Source organism: Lissotriton helveticus, chromosome 7, assembly GCF_964261635.1.
Source record: "Lissotriton helveticus chromosome 7, aLisHel1.1, whole genome shotgun sequence".
NCBI lineage: Eukaryota > Metazoa > Chordata > Amphibia > Caudata > Salamandridae > Lissotriton > Lissotriton helveticus.
In genome coordinates, this window is record NC_136068.1 from 1074581426 (window position 1) to 1074600247 (window position 18822).

Consider the following 18822-nt stretch of genomic DNA (forward strand, 5'->3'; position numbering starts at 1 on the left):
CCCACCCTCCTCACTCCGGATATAAGGAGATGCATTACCGCCCGCGCAAAGGCAAGCCCGTCTGCGCCCGTCCGTGCCGGGACCGGGCCCAGGGCCACAACCCCTGTTTGTACTCTCCCATACAACCGTAGTACTCTATTGGAGCTTCGTCCAACCCACAATTCCCGTTGTACAAAACATGATTTGTGGTGCACTACCCTGGACGCTAATTTAAAATGTCCCCATTGTGATGTTTTAATTCCCTTGTATAATGAGACTAGTCTTACCAAAAAACCAAAAGACATCTGTATAAAGCAAATCGCCATGGCCCTTATCAACGCACGATCCCTTGGCAAACATTGCCAAGAGATAGCAGACCTTATCACCGATCATAATTTGGATGTCCTATACATCACTGAAACATGGACGGATGAGGCATCCGCCCCTGACTTTGTTACGGCACTCCCACCGGGCTACAACGCCTATCGGCAGGACAGGGCCAGGAAGAGAGGCGGAGGATTGGCCATCATAGCCAGAGACCAATTCGAGGTCCGCATATCACCTATCCCTGATACATCATGCGAAGCAACCCTTTTTAACATAAAACTTACACCTCTCTCCAGGTTTAAGGGAGTGCTGCTTTATCGACCTCCTGGGACTAGAGCAGCGTTCCTCGCCAACCTAAGTACCATAATAGAATCTATAGCCACTGAAGAGTCCACTACAATCATGGGCGATTTTAATTTTCATTTGGAACAGACTAATGACAAAGACACCATCGCCCTTATATCAGACCTAGAAATGGTTGGCCTTAGGCAATTGGTTAAAGCTCCCACCCACCAGGCAGGACATACGCTGGATGGTATATTTACCAACGCTAAAGATTTAAATATAATCGAAATTCTCCCCATGACCTGGACAGATCATGCGGCTATACTTTGTAGCCTTACTATCAAAGGATCATCAAGAATGACGTCCTCCTTCCCGAAACCAGGCACGTTTAAAGCGTGGAAGGATATAAACTATAAAGAGCTTAACACACTTCTGATCAACACCAGTCCTGACCTTTCTAATAATTCTAGTATTGCAACTCATCAATACCATGAATGGTTGGACAATGCTATGACCCAGTTGGTACCTACTAAATCTCACTCAAAAAATAGGAGCACGCCTACAGCTAAATGGTATACAGAAGAACTAAAAACTCAAAAACAATTAACTAGGAATAGGGAAAGGCACTGGCGTCGAACTTATGATAGCGAAAACAAGATTAAATACAAAGAAGCTCTCGCCACCTACAAAACCATGATAATTGCAGCAAAAAAGAATTTTTTCTCGCTACACATAGAAAATGCAAAAAACTCTAGCAAGCAATTGTACAATATTGCAAAAACACTATCTGGCAATGCACCGGACCTAAATCCACCTCCATCGCAATTATTTTGCGATGCCTTGTCTGAGTTCTTCTTCTCGAAGGTCAACAACATATACCAAGCTTTTTCTTCAGAATCTAATACTAGCAGTATTTTTACACCCCCGACCATATCGGAAGACATCATGACAAGTTTTAAACCCCTAACGACTGATCAAACCAAGATCATAGTGAGATCTATTAAATCAGGATCGGCCCTGGACCCCTGTCCTACTTCGGTGCTAGGCATGCTATCAGACACCATTATCCCAGTTATCACCCAGGTCTGCAACACGATACTGAGTTCAGGGGTTTATCCGGACCCATTGAAAAACACACTGATCAAACCCCTGCTCAAAAAACCAAATCTCGATAAACAGGATCTGAAAAACTACAGGCCTATAGCAAATCTTCCATTTCTGGCTAAATTGATAGAAAAGGCCATGAACCAGCAGCTAGCGGAGCACATTGAAAGAAATAACCTGCTTGATGATACTCAGTTTGGTTTCCGTAAAAACCATGGTACAGAAACCGCGCTAATCAAAGCAGCGGATGATATCAGACTCATCCGTGACCAAGGAGGAACAGCACTGCTGGTACTCTTGGATCTCTCGGCCGCCTTCGACACGGTCGACCATAAGACTCTAGTCGACCGTGTCGGAAAGATGGGCATTCAGTCTTCTGCGAGAGACCTGCTGGCTTCCTTCTTGGCCAACAGAACTCAGGCGGTTACATTAGAACCATTTCAATCAGCCAATGTGTCGCTACCGTGTGGGGTTCCTCAAGGCTCATCCCTAAGTTCCGACACTATTTAATATATATGTGTCGGACCTTGCTAGTGTCATCAAAGCACACGGGATGAGCCTAACCTCATACGCAGACGACACGCAATTGGTGCTGGCCATTAGGGATGATGGGCAGGAGGTGGCAGAACGGTTCCAAAAGGGAATGACTGCTATTGGTGAGTGGATGGCGGGAAACTGCCTGAAGCTCAATTCCAATAAAACAGAGGTGGTCATCTTTGGTACTCTTTCGCCAACCTGGTCTGCAACCTGGTGGCCATCGGCCTTTGGCACCCCACCTTGCCCCACCGTCAAGGTTAGAAATTTGGGAGTTATCTTCGACGATAAGCTCAACTTCATGGCACATGCCAATAAGGTGGCGTCTACGGCCCATTTTAAACTCAGGATGATAAGAAAAATCATTCCTTTTCTGCCGGATACGGCCGCCAAAACCCTGGTCACCTCATTGGTTTTAACATCTCTAGATTATTGCAACGGACTCTTCCTCAATGCACAAACTAGAGTTACCAAAAAGCTGCAGACAGTACAAAATGCGGCCGCACGTCTGCTATCTAAAAAACCTAAATTTGCACCCATTTCAGATACCTTGAAGACCTACCATTGGCTGACTATCCCAAACAGGATAAAATTTAAATCACTGTGTATAGTCTATAAAGTGATGCAGGGTCAAGGGCCTCGCTTTCTAAAAAACCAATTAATACCTTATAACCCGATCAGAAAGCTCCGATCCACATCACTCAACCAATTGGTGGTCCCACGTAGCAAAACAGTCTCCTGGGGTGATCGTCGCTTCCTAGTTGCGGCCCCCAAAATCTGGAATACTCTGCCACACCACATAAAAACTAGCCCCTCTCTTTTACAATTTCGGAAAAAGTTGAAGACGTGGCTATTCAACCAATAACATAGCACATCAGCCAGCATGAACTTCACCTTGAGGAGGGACACTACTGTAGTCTAGCGCCGAGACGCCTACGGGTATTCGTTAGCGCTTTATAAATGTCAGTAAATAAATAAATAAATAAATAAACATTGGGAAAATGCGATTTGGGAGCCCCCCTTTTTCTTGGCACCTGCTTTTTTTTAGTTTTTTTTTTTTTTTTTTTAGTGTTTCGTATAGCGCGAACTTGGCCCGAATCGGGTATCAGAGCGCTTTACATAGCACCAGTTGCGTTACGTGAGGACATATTCATTTTTTTAGGCACTGGGAGATTAAGTGATTTGCCCAGAATCACAGGATGTTCAACGTCATTGCCGAGACTCGAACCCAGTTCCCCAGATTCGAGTTTAACCACCCTAGCCGTTAGGCCAACTCCTTGCCCCTGATTGATGGATATTCCCGAAACTTTCAAGACAGCATCTGAAGTGAGTGTCAAACTAGTTTTGAAAATTTTGTTAGGATTCTTCAAACGACGCCAAAGTTATTGGCAAAACAAAAGACTCTCTTCCTATGGAAACTAGCTTGTATCTATATCTACCTACTGGCGACAGCCAGTAGGTAATAGATATATATATTTTTTATTTTTTAAAGTAGGAATCTAAGAGATAAGAATTCCTCTGATTTTTGCCTATGAAAGGGAATATCTTTGTCACCATTTGATGAATCTCCACAAAACTTTGCAGACCTATTGCCTTTTGTACATTGGCTGATGATGCAAAGTTTCATGGCAATTATTTAAGGGGGTGCACAGAAACCAGGGAGGGTCCCAAAACACGTTGTCCCACCAATTAATGTTTTAGACAGACGCAGTGCCAAAATGGCCAGACAGATTTTCCTGAAAATTGGCAGGAATATTGATTATGGAGTGGAAAGGGATCCTTTTATGTAGTAGACATATATTGGTTAAAATAGGTGTTAAGTTATAAGGCACACAAACGTAGTGATATTTTGGGCCGCGGTATAACCCAGTAAATGTCGAAGACAAAACATTATATGATTGGGTAATGAAAGCCCATGCAAAATTAAAAGACAGCAATATTTTTTGGACCACACTCTACGAGAAACCTGTCCACTCTGCTCTATGCCACTCTACTCTATGCCACTCCATTCTATGGTACTCTGCACTCCTACACTCGAGAATACTCTACTCCACTCTATGCCACTCTGCCACACACTACTCTATGTGACCCCAGTCTATGCCACTCCACAATACACTACTCCACTCTATTTTACGACACACTATTCCACTGTACAACACAGCACTCTATTCCACTCCACTGTACTCTACAATATTCCACTCTAAACCACTCCACTGTACGCCACTTTGCTCTTCGCTTTTCCACATTACGCCACTATACTCCATGCCACAACACTCTATGTAGCTACACTGTATGCCATGACACTTAGCCATGACACTGAATGCCATGATACTTAAGGATATGACACTCTACAACATTACACTCTACTCCACTCTACAACTCTCTATGCCCCTCCACTCTACTCTACAACACTCTAATTCAGTTTGTGCCACTGTACGACACTCAACTCTACTCTACGACACTCTACTCCACCCCACTTTGCTCCATTCTACTCTGACACACTACTCTACTCCACTTCATTTCACTCTATTCTACTTCATGCTGCTCTATGCTACTAGACTCTACGACTCTCTATGCCACTTCACTGTACCACTCTACTCTACTCCACTCTACTCAATTCTACAACACGCCACTCTGCGACTCGCCAGTCCACTATATGACCCTTTACTCCACTCTGTGCTACACCACTCCACTCGCTTGACTCTACTTCACTGTATGGCACTTCATTCCACTCCACGTCACTATATGACATGCCACTCTACAACGCTCCACTCTACAACATTCTACTTCACTCTATGGAACTCCATTTTACAACACTACTCCACTCAATGCCCCTGCACTCCAGTCTACAAGACTCTACTTTATGCCGCTGTGCGATACTCTACTGTACTTCATGCCACTTTACAAGTCTTCTCCACTGCACGACACTCTATGCAACTCCCTCTATGCCACTACACAGCACTTTACTGTACTCTACTTTGATACCCTACTCCACTCTGCACCACTCCACTCGACTCTACGACACTCTGTGCCACTCCACTCTGCCACACTGTATCCTATGCCACTCCACAACACTCTACTCCGCTCTATGCTACTCCACCACTACAGTACTTTACAACAGTCTTCTCCACTGCACGACACTCTATGTAACTCCCTCTATACCACTCCACAGCACTTTACTGTCCTCTACTCTGATACCCTACTCCACTCTGCACCACTCCACTCAACTCTACGACACTCTGCGTCACTCCACTCTGCCACACTGTACCCTATGCCACTCCACAATACTCTACTCCGCTCTGACACTCCACTCTACACCACTCTACTCTATGCCACTCCGCTCTACTCTGCTCTATGACATTCTATGCCCCTAGATGCTACCAACTGTTCTGCATTCTGTTCGCTATTTCACTTCATGCCACTACATTCTACGCTACTGCAGTCAACAGCACTCTATTGTACGCCACAGCACTCTGACCCTGTACTCTGTTATTCTACTGTACTTAACTCCACTCTACCCCACATCACTTTATTCTCTTTCACTCTATGCCACTCCACTATTCGAAACTCCACTGTACACTTTCTGATGGATACATCTGCCAGTGGATCCCTCACCTTGTGAATATCCCCTTGCGTCAGCAACATTTGCAAATTCTTTAGCAGCTTCGCGCCGACGTGGACGACGTCACAGAGGCACGGCATCGCACGCGACTCCGCTGACGTCACCGACTCCATAATAGGCCCACGCCGGCGTGATGACATCAGTTCCCTTTTTTCCGCGTCATCGACGCTAATGGTTTTCGAGGGATCCTCTGTAGCTGTTTAGTAACTTTGTTACTGTTTGTTCTTTTCGGTGTCTTCTTGCTTCTTTGTCTCCAGTCGAGATGTCTACGAAGAAGACTGGATTCGAGCCGTGCGGAGAATGCGGCAAGATGATGTTGATTACGGATCCACATGAGTGCTGCGTTTGGTGTTTGAGTTCGGACCATGACGTCGAAGAATGCTCTTCTTGTAGGAAGATGAATCCCAAGGCACTTTGTGAGAGGGAGGCAAAGCTCCTTGTTGCCAAGTTGAAGAGCAAGAAGGACAAGAAGAGATCGAGGTCACGGACTCGCCATTCGAGGTCTCGTTCGCAGTCGCACTTGAGGTCGTCTTCGGCGCATGCTTCAAGGTCATCAAAGAAGAAGCACAAGTAGAGATGTCATGAGTCTCTTCATCACTCTGGGAAGGACTCGAGCTCGAGACTGAAGTCGCAGGTGAAGTTGCTTCGCAAGGATGTGGTGACTCCGACTCCAGAGGTTCAAGACTCCGAGGGTGAGGCTTCGCCTGCGGATTCGCCTGTTCATTTGCCTAAGTCGTTGTCGAATCCTTCTCCGGCTCCATCTCATTCACCTGTCCAGGAGGGCGAGGAAGAAGAAGAAGAAGAAGGAGAAGAGGAGGTTCCGTTGCCTGCGGGTTCGTCGACCCCGGTGCACCAACCTGAGGTAGGGGTCGAAGTCGAGAAGACTCCGCTCCCTCGAGAGCAACCTGTGGGCTCTTATCCAGCTTTTCCGGCTCCAGGTCAGGATCCTACTCAGTTCCTGAATGCTATGTATGGAGTGTATTCCAGAGCTATGTACCCCTCTGGTGCACCGGTTGGTCCCACGGGTCCATTAGCATACAATCTGGGTATTCCCCAGACTTACGCTACTGCGCCTTTCATGCCATTCTTGCCGGCTCCGAAGCCGCCTTGGCATTTCTCGGCGCCTCCGAAGCCTTCGACGCCAAGACCTTCGACGCCGATACCCTCGACGCCGATGCCGAATCTGACCTCGTGTTCAGCGGTCTGGCCCTGCCGCTTCGGAGTCGATTCCGGATCCGTCGACGTCATTCCTGAAGGAGAGGTCGAGGCGTGAGGCCCAGAGGCTTCTGGAAGAGTAGAGGTTCCGTGATGCAGACATAGAAGAGGGTGAGCTGCAGGATTCGGAGGATCTTTTTGACGATCTAAGAGAGGCTAGTGGCCTTGAGCTGTCTCCTGATTGGGGATTGGCCTCTGTTTCTGACGCCCTTCTAAAGATGTGACACCTTATCACATAGTTATAAGGAAGGCTGCAGATTTGTTGAATATAACACTACCTACTGCAGAGTATAAGTCCAATATACTAACAGGGGTCCTTCATTCACCTACCTCTGTTGTCGAGCCTATGATCCCTTTCAATGATGCTTTGGCGGAGCCTATACCTGAAGTTTGGAAAAGACCGCTTACAGCCCCTGCTGTTTCGAGGGCTGTTGTGAGAAGGTACAGGGCGGCGCCTGGTGACCCAGACTTTTTATTCAAGCACCCCTTAGAGAGCTTGGTTGTGCAGGCTGCCTGCTCGAAAAAATCTGCGGGTGCTTTTCCACAGGTTCCTGAGGATAAGGAATCGAAGAAGCAGGACCAGGCTGCGAAAAAAGTATTTTCCTCGGCAAGTATGGCGCTCAAATCAACTAATGCTACTTGTCTTATGGGACGCTATATCCATGCATTGATGGATTCAGTCAAACAGCTGGTTCCAAAGCTTCCTGAGGAGGATAGGAAGGATTTTCAAGAGGTGATTGCTGACACTCAGGCTGCTGCTAGGCAGGTCATTCAGAGTGGGCTGGACACTGCTGACTCAGTGGCAAGAGTGATGGGATCTTCAGTGGCCACCAGGAGAGCTGCTTGGCTGAAGTCCTCCAAATTCTCTGCGGATGTTCAGGCTGCCATGATGGATTTGCCCTTTGATGGGTCCGGTTTATTTGGGAAAAAGGCTGATGCCGCTTTAGAGAGGTTTAAGGACAGCAGAGCGACGACAAGATCTTTGGGCCTACAGTCCAGGGGTACTGTGGGAAAAAGATTCAGAGGATTTGGCAGGTCTTCCTTTCGGACCTACAAACAATCGCAACAGCAGCCGCAGCAGCAGCAAATTTTGCTGTACAAGTCATACAGGGGCAGGCAAAGAGCTCGTCCTAGAGGTCGTCAAGCTTCCTCCTCTTCTTCCTCTCCCTCTACCCACCCCCTCCCAACACAGCAAAGCAGCCCTAGATCCGCCATTCACGATCATGCAGGTCCAGTTGGGGCCGGCTTACCTATTTTCTACGGGATTGGGAATCGGCCACTTCGGACCTATGGGTTCTCAATCTCGTGGAGAATGGGTATGCTCTTCCCTTTCAGGAATCCCCTCCCAACTACCCTCCTTGCCAAGGTTTTTGCTCGGAGGACCATCTGCTGCTCCTGCAGGAGGAAGTCCTGGCGTTGCTAAGAAAAGGTGCAATAGAGGTGGTTCCGGAGCAGGAAAGGGGTCGGGAATGCTACTCCCGGTATTTCCTGATTCCCAAGGAGGATGGCAGAGTTCGTCCAATCCTGGATCTCAGGGTCTTGAACCTTTACCTGAAGTAGGAAAAGTTCAAGATGCTCACCCTTGCACAGGTTCTTCAGGCGCTGCTGGAAGAAGACTGGATGGTGTCTATCGACTTGCAGGATGCGTATTTTCATATCCCGATCCTGAAGTCACACAGGAAGTATCTCCGTTTTCCGGTGGGGTCGCAACACTACCAGTTTGCGGTCCTTCCGTTTGGTCTTACTACTGCGCCTCGAGTCTTCACCAAGGTGATGGCTGTGGTGGCTGCACATCTCCGAAGGTCAGGGATTCCAGTATTCCCTTATCTGGACGATTGGCTAAACAAGGCGGAATCTCTAGAGAAAGTGCTCCATCATTTGCAAGTCACAACTCAGTTGTTGTACAGGTTGGGGTTTTCGATAAATGTACCCAAATCTCACCTGGTGCCCTATCAGCGCAACCTGTTCATTGGTGCGGTACTGGATACAACTGTATGTCGGGCATTCCCTCCTCCACAGCGGATTCGCAACATACAGGAGATGATTGCTTTATTTCACAATGGAGCGGTCGTTCTAGTCCTGAAGGTCCTCCGTCTGCTTGGTCTGATTGCTTCCTGCATTCTGCTGGTCAACCATGCACGCTGGCACATAAGGGCACTCCAGTGGTGCCTCCGCAGGCAGTAGTTTCAACACAACGGAGATCTCAGGGAGTCTATCAGGATCTCCAGAGAAACCGCAGCGGATCTGTCATGGTGGAGCGTGGAGGGCAATCTGTCTCAAGGAAAGCCTTTCCAACTGCCTCCATCGGTGGCCACGGTAATAACGGATGCATCCACTCTAGGGTGGGGTGCTCATCTGGGGGATCTGGAGATCAAGGGTCTTTGGTCTCCAGAGGAAAGGTTGCTTCATATCAACCTTCTGGAATTGTGGGCGATTCGTCTGGCGCTCAAGGTCTTCCTCCCTTCCCTTCGCGGTCGGTCGGTTCAGGTCCTGACGGACAACACGACCGCGATGTGGTATGTCAACAAGCAGGGAGGAGTGCGGTCGCGGTGTCTCTGCAGAGAGGCTCTGCGTCTCTGGTCCTGGGTTCAGGACCATCAGATTTGTTTGATGGCAAATCATCTGGCCGGAGTTCTGAACGTGCTTGTGGACAGTCTCAGTCTGCAATTTTCAGCCGATCACGAGTGGAGGCTCTATCCGGAGGTGGTTCGTCACGTCTTTCGGACGTGGGGAACTCCTCAGGTGGACCTGTTCGCCACTCACGAAAACGCGCACTGCCCGTTATTCTGCAGTCTCCAGTTTCCAATGCAGGGAGCACTGGGAGACGCGTTTCAGTTGAGTTGGGACTCACAACTCCTTTACTCGTTTCCTCCCATACCCTTGATTTCTCAGGTTCTGAGGAAGATTCGCCAAGACCAGGCCCAAGTCATATTGATCGCCCCGGATTGGCCAAGAAGGGTGAGGTATACAGATCTTCTCCACCTCTCCTCGTGCCCGCCGCTCCGTCTCCTTCTCAGGGCAGACCTCCTCTCTCAGATGGAGGGGCAGGTTCTACACGCCCACCTACAGACCTTACACCTTCATGCCTGGAGATTGAACGGGGCAACCTGAATTCATTTTCTCTCCCGCACGATGTGGTGGATGTCATTTTATCGGCCAGGCGTGACTCCACCAAGTCGATTTACTCTTATAGATGGTCTAAATTTGTTGTTTGGTGTGGGGAGAAGTTCATCGATCCTTTGAGGGCTCGTTTATCTGATATACTTAAGTTTGCGCTTTCCTTGGCTCAGCAAGGGTTTGCGGTTGCTACTATCAAGGGTTATTTATCGGCATTATCGGCATTTCTCTGTTTGCCGAATTTGTTTAAATCTCCTATTGTTTTGAGGTTTCTAAAAGGCCTTTTGAATAAATTCCCTCCTACTCCCTTTTTTTTTCCTCAATGGGATTTGAATCTTGTGCTCACTTTTTTAATGGGTTCGCCTTTTAAACCATTGCACAAGTGTCCTTTGAGGCTGTTGTCTTTTAAAACGGTCTTTCTTGTTGCAATTACCTCGGCAAGGAGGGTAAGTGAGCTTCAAGCTCTTAGTTCAAAGCCCCCATTCTTGTCCATTCATGCTGAACGAATGGTACTCAGGACCAGGGCTGCTTTTCTACCGAAGGTGGTAACTCCTTTCCATCTAGAGCAGTCCATTACCCTCCCTACCTTCTATCTTCCCCCTCACCTTTCCAAGGAGGAGGAGAGACTTCACCGCTTGGACCCGAAGAGGGTGGTGAGCTTCTACCTCGATAGGACTAAAGACTATTGTGTGCATGACCAGCTCTTTGTTGGTTTTGCTGGCTGCAAGAAGGGGAAGGCGGTGCACAAGCGCACGCTATTGAGATGGATTATACTGTGGATTAAGATCTGCTACGCCCTGGCGGGTAATGAATCTCCAGAGGGTATAAGAGCTCACTCTACTAGGGCAAAGTCTTCTACATCTGCTTTATCCAGGGTCTTACCTGTAGAGGACATTTGTAGAGCGGCGACTTGGGCCTCCCTCCACACTTTCGCGAAGCATTACTGCTTGGATTCCGAGGTGAGGAGGGACAGCCATTTTGCGCGCTCTGTCCTCCAAGATTTTCTGGTATAGGAGAGTGGACACCCTCCTCCGGGAGTGGGGACTGATGTGGGACTCTATTCACAAGGTGAGGAATCCACTGGCAGATGTATCCATCAGAAGAACAAGTTACTTACCTTCGGTAACACTTTTTCTGGTGGATACAGTATCTGCCTGTGGATTCCTCACTGACCCACCCGCCTCCACGTTGTCCACTCTTCTATACCTGAGTTACTGTAATGTTAATATTTTTATTGTTGAAGGAAAAGTTTTATTTCAATTGCTTTTCTGCATTGGTTTCACACTATGTGTGTTATCTTGACATTTGTGTACTGTGTATACTGTGTATATATCTACTGTTGTCGGTCCGTCCGTGTGCCTCGAAGGCATGGAAAAAAGGGCGGAACTGATGTCATCACGCCGGCGTGGGCCTATTATGGAGTCGGTGACGTCAGCTGAGTCACACGCGATGCCGTGCCTCTGTGACGTCGTTCACGTCGGCACTAAGCTACAAAAGAATTTCCGAATGTTGCTGACGCAAGGGGATATTCACAAGGTGAGGAATCCACAGGCAGATACTGTATCCACCAGAAAAAGCGTTACCGAAGGGAAGTAACTTTTTTGTTTGACTCTATGCCACTCCACTCTATGCTACTCAATTCTATGCCACTCCACTCTACCCAACTCCAATCCAATCCACGGCACTCTACTATGCTTCACTTCATGCCACTACACTCTACGCTACTGCAGTCAACAGCTCTCTACTGTACGCCACAGCACTCTGACATTGTAATCTGTTATTCGACTATTCTTAACTCCACTCTACCCCACTTCACTCTATTCTCTTTCACTCTATGCCACTCGACTATTCGAAACTCCACTGTACACTGTTTGACTCTATGCCACTCCACTCTATGCTACTCAATTCTATGCCACTCTACTCTACCCAACTCCAATCCAATCCACGGCACTCCACTATGCTCCACTCAACAACACTATACATCACTCAACAACAGTCTACGTCCCTCCACTATACCACACTATAGTCCTCTATCTGAAAGAGACATCTAGCCGCAGATACCTTATCTTGGAATTAGACTCTATAGGAGTTTGGGAAATGGGATGGAAAAATTCCAAACTCTCTCCATTACCTCTCTCCTCATGTCCCTCATCATGTACCCCTTGGGGCCAGGATTACATTTAAAATTACATTCAAATGAATTCTTTATTTAATAAATACTGTAATATATGCATTTTAGTTAAAAAAGTAATATTTTAATTCAAACTAATGTGTCACAATAAATATATTCAGTAAAAAGGGAATATTAAATCTCATTAAGTAGGAATTAATATTATTATTTTAAATCTGTAGGAGTATATAGGAGTGGTATGGAGATTTTAGGGTTCAGAGATGTGTTGTGTATATGGATACTTTTGAGTTTTTTGTTATGTTGAACTATGGAGTTTTTAAGGTTCCGGCATGGGTAGTGTGCGTGGGGAGTAATGAGTTTTTGGGGGTACATGAATGGGTAATGTATCAGGTACTCTTAGAAAAGCTCAATGGAACCTGATGGTTCAACTCGGGAAAGAGTAAAAAAGAAATGTAGCCTGCAGGCTACCTTTTTGTGTGATTAATGCATAGGGTAGTAAGGACGGTTGTGTAGACTATAAGGGTACTACTGGTTTTTAGGGGTGAGTTTTTGGGGCGAAAGGGATAGGAAAAGGTATTTAGGGTTCAAGGTAGGTTCATGTATTGTGGTAGTAAGGAGGGGTAGTAACCAATTTTTAGCATTCACTGTTGGTTATTGTAAAGGAGTAATGAGGGAATTTGAATGTATAGGGATGGGTGATGTAAAATTAATAAATATTAATTAAAATTAGTACATTTAAATTAATTACATTAATTACATTATTAGAAATAGTTTTTGAAAATAAAGAAATATTTAGAAAGTATTAATTTTTGCAATAATACTTGTGTTAATACCGTTTTTATATATACCCATATATAGATAGGCATATATACATGCATACATATATGTATTTATTAAATAGATAGATAGATAGGTAGATGGATAGATTCATAATGGGTTAAAAATAATGCCTCCTAAGCATGTGAATACAGGCATTTAGATGTAAAACCATGTGATATAAAGACACTCTTGATGTAATGACCACGATGTAATGACTCCCGATGTAAGAACCTGTGTAGTAAGAACTGGCGTTCTGTTATGATATGTACCTCTCACTGTCATAGATCCTACCATTCATGCCTATCAGCCAAACCTAGCTTTATAAAGTAATTGTCAACCCTTCTCTTGATAAAGATGGAATATTCAAAGCTTGTAAACAAATGGAGGCTTTCCACCCTGAAGAAGTATATCTTATGTATCACAACTCAAAGTAGCCACATTCATGATACAGAATAACCAAATATCTCAATAGATAAACAGTACTACAAACTAAATGGATCTACTTATTTTTTCTCCCTCATGTGCTGTCTCTCCCACATCCACGTTCTCATCTGGATCCTCGCCTCCTTTGTCATTGATTCCTGCCCTGTGTTGCAGGTCAGGTATGGTCAGCTTTTGAAGCAGCAGGAGAAGATGATCCGGGACATGGAGGCTGTCGTTGCTCGTAGAGAGACCATTGTAGTCCGAGCCCAGAACCAAGGCAAAAAGGATAAAAAGCAACTCACAGCCAGCAACTTCCACCTTAAGATGCAGGAGCTGCGAAAAAAGATCAAGGAAATTCACAAGGTAAGGAGCAGAGGATGTATTTATCTTAATAGAGGGTAAAGTTAAGGCAGTGAGGGCATTCCTTTCCCATGACTAGCAGAACCACGTATTGGGCCTTCCGTTAGACTGGGAATTGTGATGCTAAGGGCTTTTCCTTCTCTGGCCCTGCTGGTGCCTTTGTATCCCACAAGGTTACTGATGTCAAGGGCTGACATCTTCTTGGTGATGGCACCTACCCTCCGATAATAAGTAGAGTAGAGGAGCACCTCCCGTAACATTCCTGGTAGACACTGACTGTTGGAGGAATAGAGGAAGGTTTGGTTCCCTCTATGGGGGTACACTTTAGGTAAGAAACTAGGGCTATCCCTATCACCAGCACCTAGGCAGCCATGAGGGTGGAAACAGGGAGGGTGCATCTGTCCTTAGCGTCCAGGACACTGAATAAGTAGCACAGAGGATGATTGGTTCTTCATCACGGGTATGCTCCCCAAGTTCAGTTATTATGAGAACCCCTGTTTACTGCCAGGGCACAGCACTATTTTTAACGGTGTCATTATCACAGCAGTTATAAAGCCCCAAAATGGTGTGTGATTTTCTACACAGAAACCAGTTTTTAGGTCTTGCCTATGCAGCGCTCAAGCGCTGCTTTGGAGTGACCTTTTGGAATCACTCCGTACTTTTTTTGGAAACTTGTGCATGTACTGCACTGTTTCCAATGAGCCCTCGTGCATGTACGCCATTTACCTTGCGGGAGCGAGCAGCGGCGCCATCTTTTTGCAATTATCGTGCCCGCAGCTGCTCGCTCCCATAAGGTAAAAGCTGCGCGCCGCTTTAACTTTCGCGGCCGCGGGACCGTGCTTGTCTTTCAGCGCTTGTTGAGTCAAGAGGTTGGCAGGTATGCATTTCTGTTTGTCATACGTGAAGATACATTACTGTCAAGCGAACATTCAGGGCCGCATCACCTAAATGTTTCCCAATGTTGTTGCATCAGATCCGTCAGTAACTCGCTGAGGCTGGCGCTGACGCACAACGAAAAAAAGTCCCAGTATCAGCACGGGCTGGGGGCGTGAGTCTCATCACTCCCATACCGCTGCTAAACAATAGTGCTGAATGGATGTTTTTTATAAACACTTAAATGCTGCCTAAAGCCATGTTTCATGAGCTGGGGCCTGCTGATTGCCCCGGGACAGCTTCCACATCTCATGCTATGGTCATCTGTCTACTGCACTGACAAAAGTAAGGCCATTAACCGTGCTAAGGTTACATCGCTAACGTACCGTTCATTGCTATGTTGTACACCTTGCTGGGAGCTCGGAGTTCCGTAATGTTATGCTATAACTGACTGCTTTACTTAATTTGATGTTGTGTACACTTCATAGCGGCCTACCTCCGGGTTGTTGGCGTGACGCAGTGTAATCTTCTATCTCTGTTCACATATTAAATGTCTTACAAAAAAAAAAAATGCTGCCTAAAGCCCAATCGCAATCATCAGCAACAAAAACCTCATCAGAAAAGAATAAAAAGAAAGCCGTCAGCCTCGAATAAACCGAGAATCATCTGGGCCCAGACGACTTTCGATATCTGCTGGAAGCCCTCCGCACATCCACTGCACTGGCAAAGCAGGGCCACCTTTGTTAGCAATTCTGGAAGTGCCCGCTTCTCCCAATTCAGCCGGAAACACTGTCGCCCCTTGGTAATGCTTGGAAGCCACAGTTACGCTCTTTAGCATGGAGAACTCTCAGCAACTCTCATAAGTGCCTGGAAGTCGTGGCTGCTGTAATTGACGTTAAAAAAGAGTGGAGGATCCCCTGTATAGTTTTTCAGGGATGGGGAATATTCAGTCATGCACAATCAACAAATCCCTGTTAGAGTAGTGGCAGACTAGGATCGCTGAGAAAAAAGCTGCATGGGGAAGATTAAGGTAGTCAAATACTCAGTGGATTGTCAAATGGACACATCAGACATAAATGCAGGACTAAGTCTAAGCGAACTCACACAACATGTAAAAGTAAAAACGCTACTGAATAATTATAAAGATGTACAAAAATTTATTTGGAGCCTCCCAACTGGGTTACAGTCTAAAATATAAACAATATGTAAAATATAAAATAACCATCTAAGATGGTGACAATATTAAAATTATACACAGTCAAAGTGTTGTAAGCAAGTCGACGCGGCGTTTCGGTGTTACTCAATCTTGACACCTTCTTCAGGACATATACATTTGACTTCTTATCTTTATCTTATATTGGAGAAGCTTGTCAATTGCTATCTCTGTTGGTGCTTAGTTCTCACCAGGTTTTCTTCACAGGGTTTCATGTACATGTGAAAAGTCTTATAATTAGGACTGGCAATCGTCAGTTTACACGGAGGAACCACCGTTGTTGATAGAGGGGGCTCCCTTTAGGGACTGGTTCGATAATTTGTTGAAGAAATTTTTCCCATTATTCTTGTCCCATTGAATGTGGGTAGATGTTCAGATTGTGGCTATTGGTACTCTCCGCACCTGTCCGGGCCTTTATATGCAACCATGGAATTCAGAGTCTTTTTGCTTCAAGTCGGCCTCCCTGTTCCTCCGTGTCGCCTCACTTCTCGAAATCCGAAGTCAGTTACTCGCGTAAGCATTTGGTAGCCACAGCAGATTTTGTCACCAATAAAAGTGTCAGACACACTGGTTAGCATTTCAAGGGTTGCTTCTTTCTGTATTATCCAATCGTGTTGTTACCTCTAAACATGTCGGCGACACAATTATGGTAAAAAAAAAGTGTATGTTGCCCGTGTCTACTTTTCAGAATTTCGAAACCCCTAGCTACTTGTCAGCAGCTTTAGTGCAAAGCTCAGTTTCGCTAGCATGCATTCGGAAGCCCCAGCTTCTCTTGGCGACTTAAATAAGTATCAGCCGTGGATGGCAGTACTGATGGAATACACAACACTTTTTTAAGGTCTGGCTCTAGATCTCTTTCTCTGTCAAACCGACCTATTATGACCAATAAGTTTATGAATAGAAATTGTGGGATCTGACATCACTCCAAAGTAGTATTTTGATCATTCTCTTGCTATTGTCGGTTTGCATGTCTTTACGCCTTCTATTGCAAACAAATATGCTCAGTAATCACTTATTCACTTATTTATCTCAAACATAATAAATCGATCCGTTGCAACTCAAGCTGTGCGCTTGCAGACAAGCCAGCGTCCGGTGGCAGAGAAGCCATGGGCAAAGCATGAGGGTGGCTTATTACTGTTATCGAGTAAGGAAGCTTTCCTAGCAGATGTGGCAAAAGAAGCTTGGCACCGAAGGACTAGCTTCGCGAGCTCACAGGCATTGCCCAGGGACATGCTTTTATATTCCAAAGGTACTGGCTACGGAGCCTTTTTAAAATCCTCCTGAGGGATTTGTGGTGGCTCTGTGGAAACCTAGCCCTGCTCCTGCTGGCAGTACCAGGAGAAAGGTCAGAGGCCAGATGGCAAGCAGCCTGAAATGCCTGTAATTCCAACTTTACACAAAGCATTGGCATAGCCAATAGGTCTCGCTTTTGGGACCGTATAAGTATTTAGTTATGCAGCACAATGTCCTTGGTGCAACAACATCAACTGTTACATGGCTAAACACTTATAAGGTCCCAAAGGCGAGACCTATTAGCTATGCCAATGCTAGTTTGTTTTTTCGCTGCTTGGATCCATTATTAGAGTCCTTTTAACTCTGTTAGGGTAAGCAAGTAGATGGTCATGCTCCCTGATATCATCAATGAAAGGGTCCTAATTTATAAACAGAAAAGACCAAAATTGACTTACAGTTATTAACTAACTGAGTATATTGGTTACTGCGACACGTCCTGGGCTGCTCCTTTTAGCCAGTATACCACATGGGCTGCCTTTCAGGTCTCCTAAACACTGAGTAGTTGACATCATCTCCTCTTTATCATTGTCAAGCTCAGTGGTCGAGACGTTTTGTGGCGAATTGGAGTGAGTGTCTCCATCTGTTGCATCAGAAGCAATGCTGAAAGGTGTGCACCAAGGCCTAATAGTTATGATATCCATGATATCCATATTCATATGGGGAATGAGGCAGTGATTTGTGACAACGATAATGGAATGAATGCCATTTTTTATGTTCCATAGAGGATGAGGTCTTTTCATCCAAGCAGTCACCTCTGATAACATAATGATGACACAGTGGCGCATGCTGGCGTGTTCCAAAAGGTTGCACAGCAAGACAAGTTACATGTACTAGGTGTCCTAGATGTCCGTCAGATTGCATTTGGCTTGTAAATGGTATGTGCATAGAACATTTAAAAAAAAGCTTGAAATAAAATAGTTTCTTTTTGCTGGGTGTTGAGAGGCAGAAATAAGTAACACGCATTTAATTAGATAATAGGCAAAATCAAGGAAAGGGAAACAATAAGTGAAATGGAAAAGGAAAACAGCAGTCACTCAAGGAAAGAGTTAAAAATCGACTAATATTAAAGACACTTGTCTGTTTCTATTTGATTATTTCGAGAGCACTAAAAATTGTAAAAACAGCAACCAAGCATTATAGTAGAATATATACTGCCGGTCTATCTAGAGAAGATGAGTCTTCTGAAATGGGTGTCAGATTTTCTAGTACGATTGAAGAAGCATGCCCACCTGCTCTGAGCCTATTAGTGTGTTGGAAAGTTCTTTCCAGTAGATCTAGGCGCGCTCTCTAGGCACCAGATTTGTTCTCTGTTTTTAAGATATACTGGGACTGACACATTCACTGACGTAGGTGTGTACATTTTTAGCAATGGCACCCAGTGTGCATTTTGCTGATCCTTTGCACTATGCAATCTCATTATCTGCGCAATATATGATCTCCTGTGGCTTGAGTAAAGTCCTGTTTGAGCCAGAATGTAGTGGCTATTACAAATGTTTTTGCATCTACAATTGCTCTGGCAGTCCTGGC

General features: G+C 45.6%; 1 protein-coding gene across 2 annotated transcripts in view; it reads left to right on the forward strand.

Moving 5' to 3' along the window:
• The window catches only part of CCDC40 (coiled-coil domain 40 molecular ruler complex subunit), an 808572-nt gene that overhangs the window by 705144 nt on the left and 84606 nt on the right, over window positions 1-18822 (forward strand). For both annotated transcript variants that reach the window (XM_078654053.1, XM_078654054.1), the window contains one exon: window positions 13731-13919. In XM_078654053.1, coding sequence (XP_078510179.1) covers window positions 13731-13919 — 189 coding nt within the window. The remainder of the gene's footprint in view (window positions 1-13730; window positions 13920-18822) is intronic.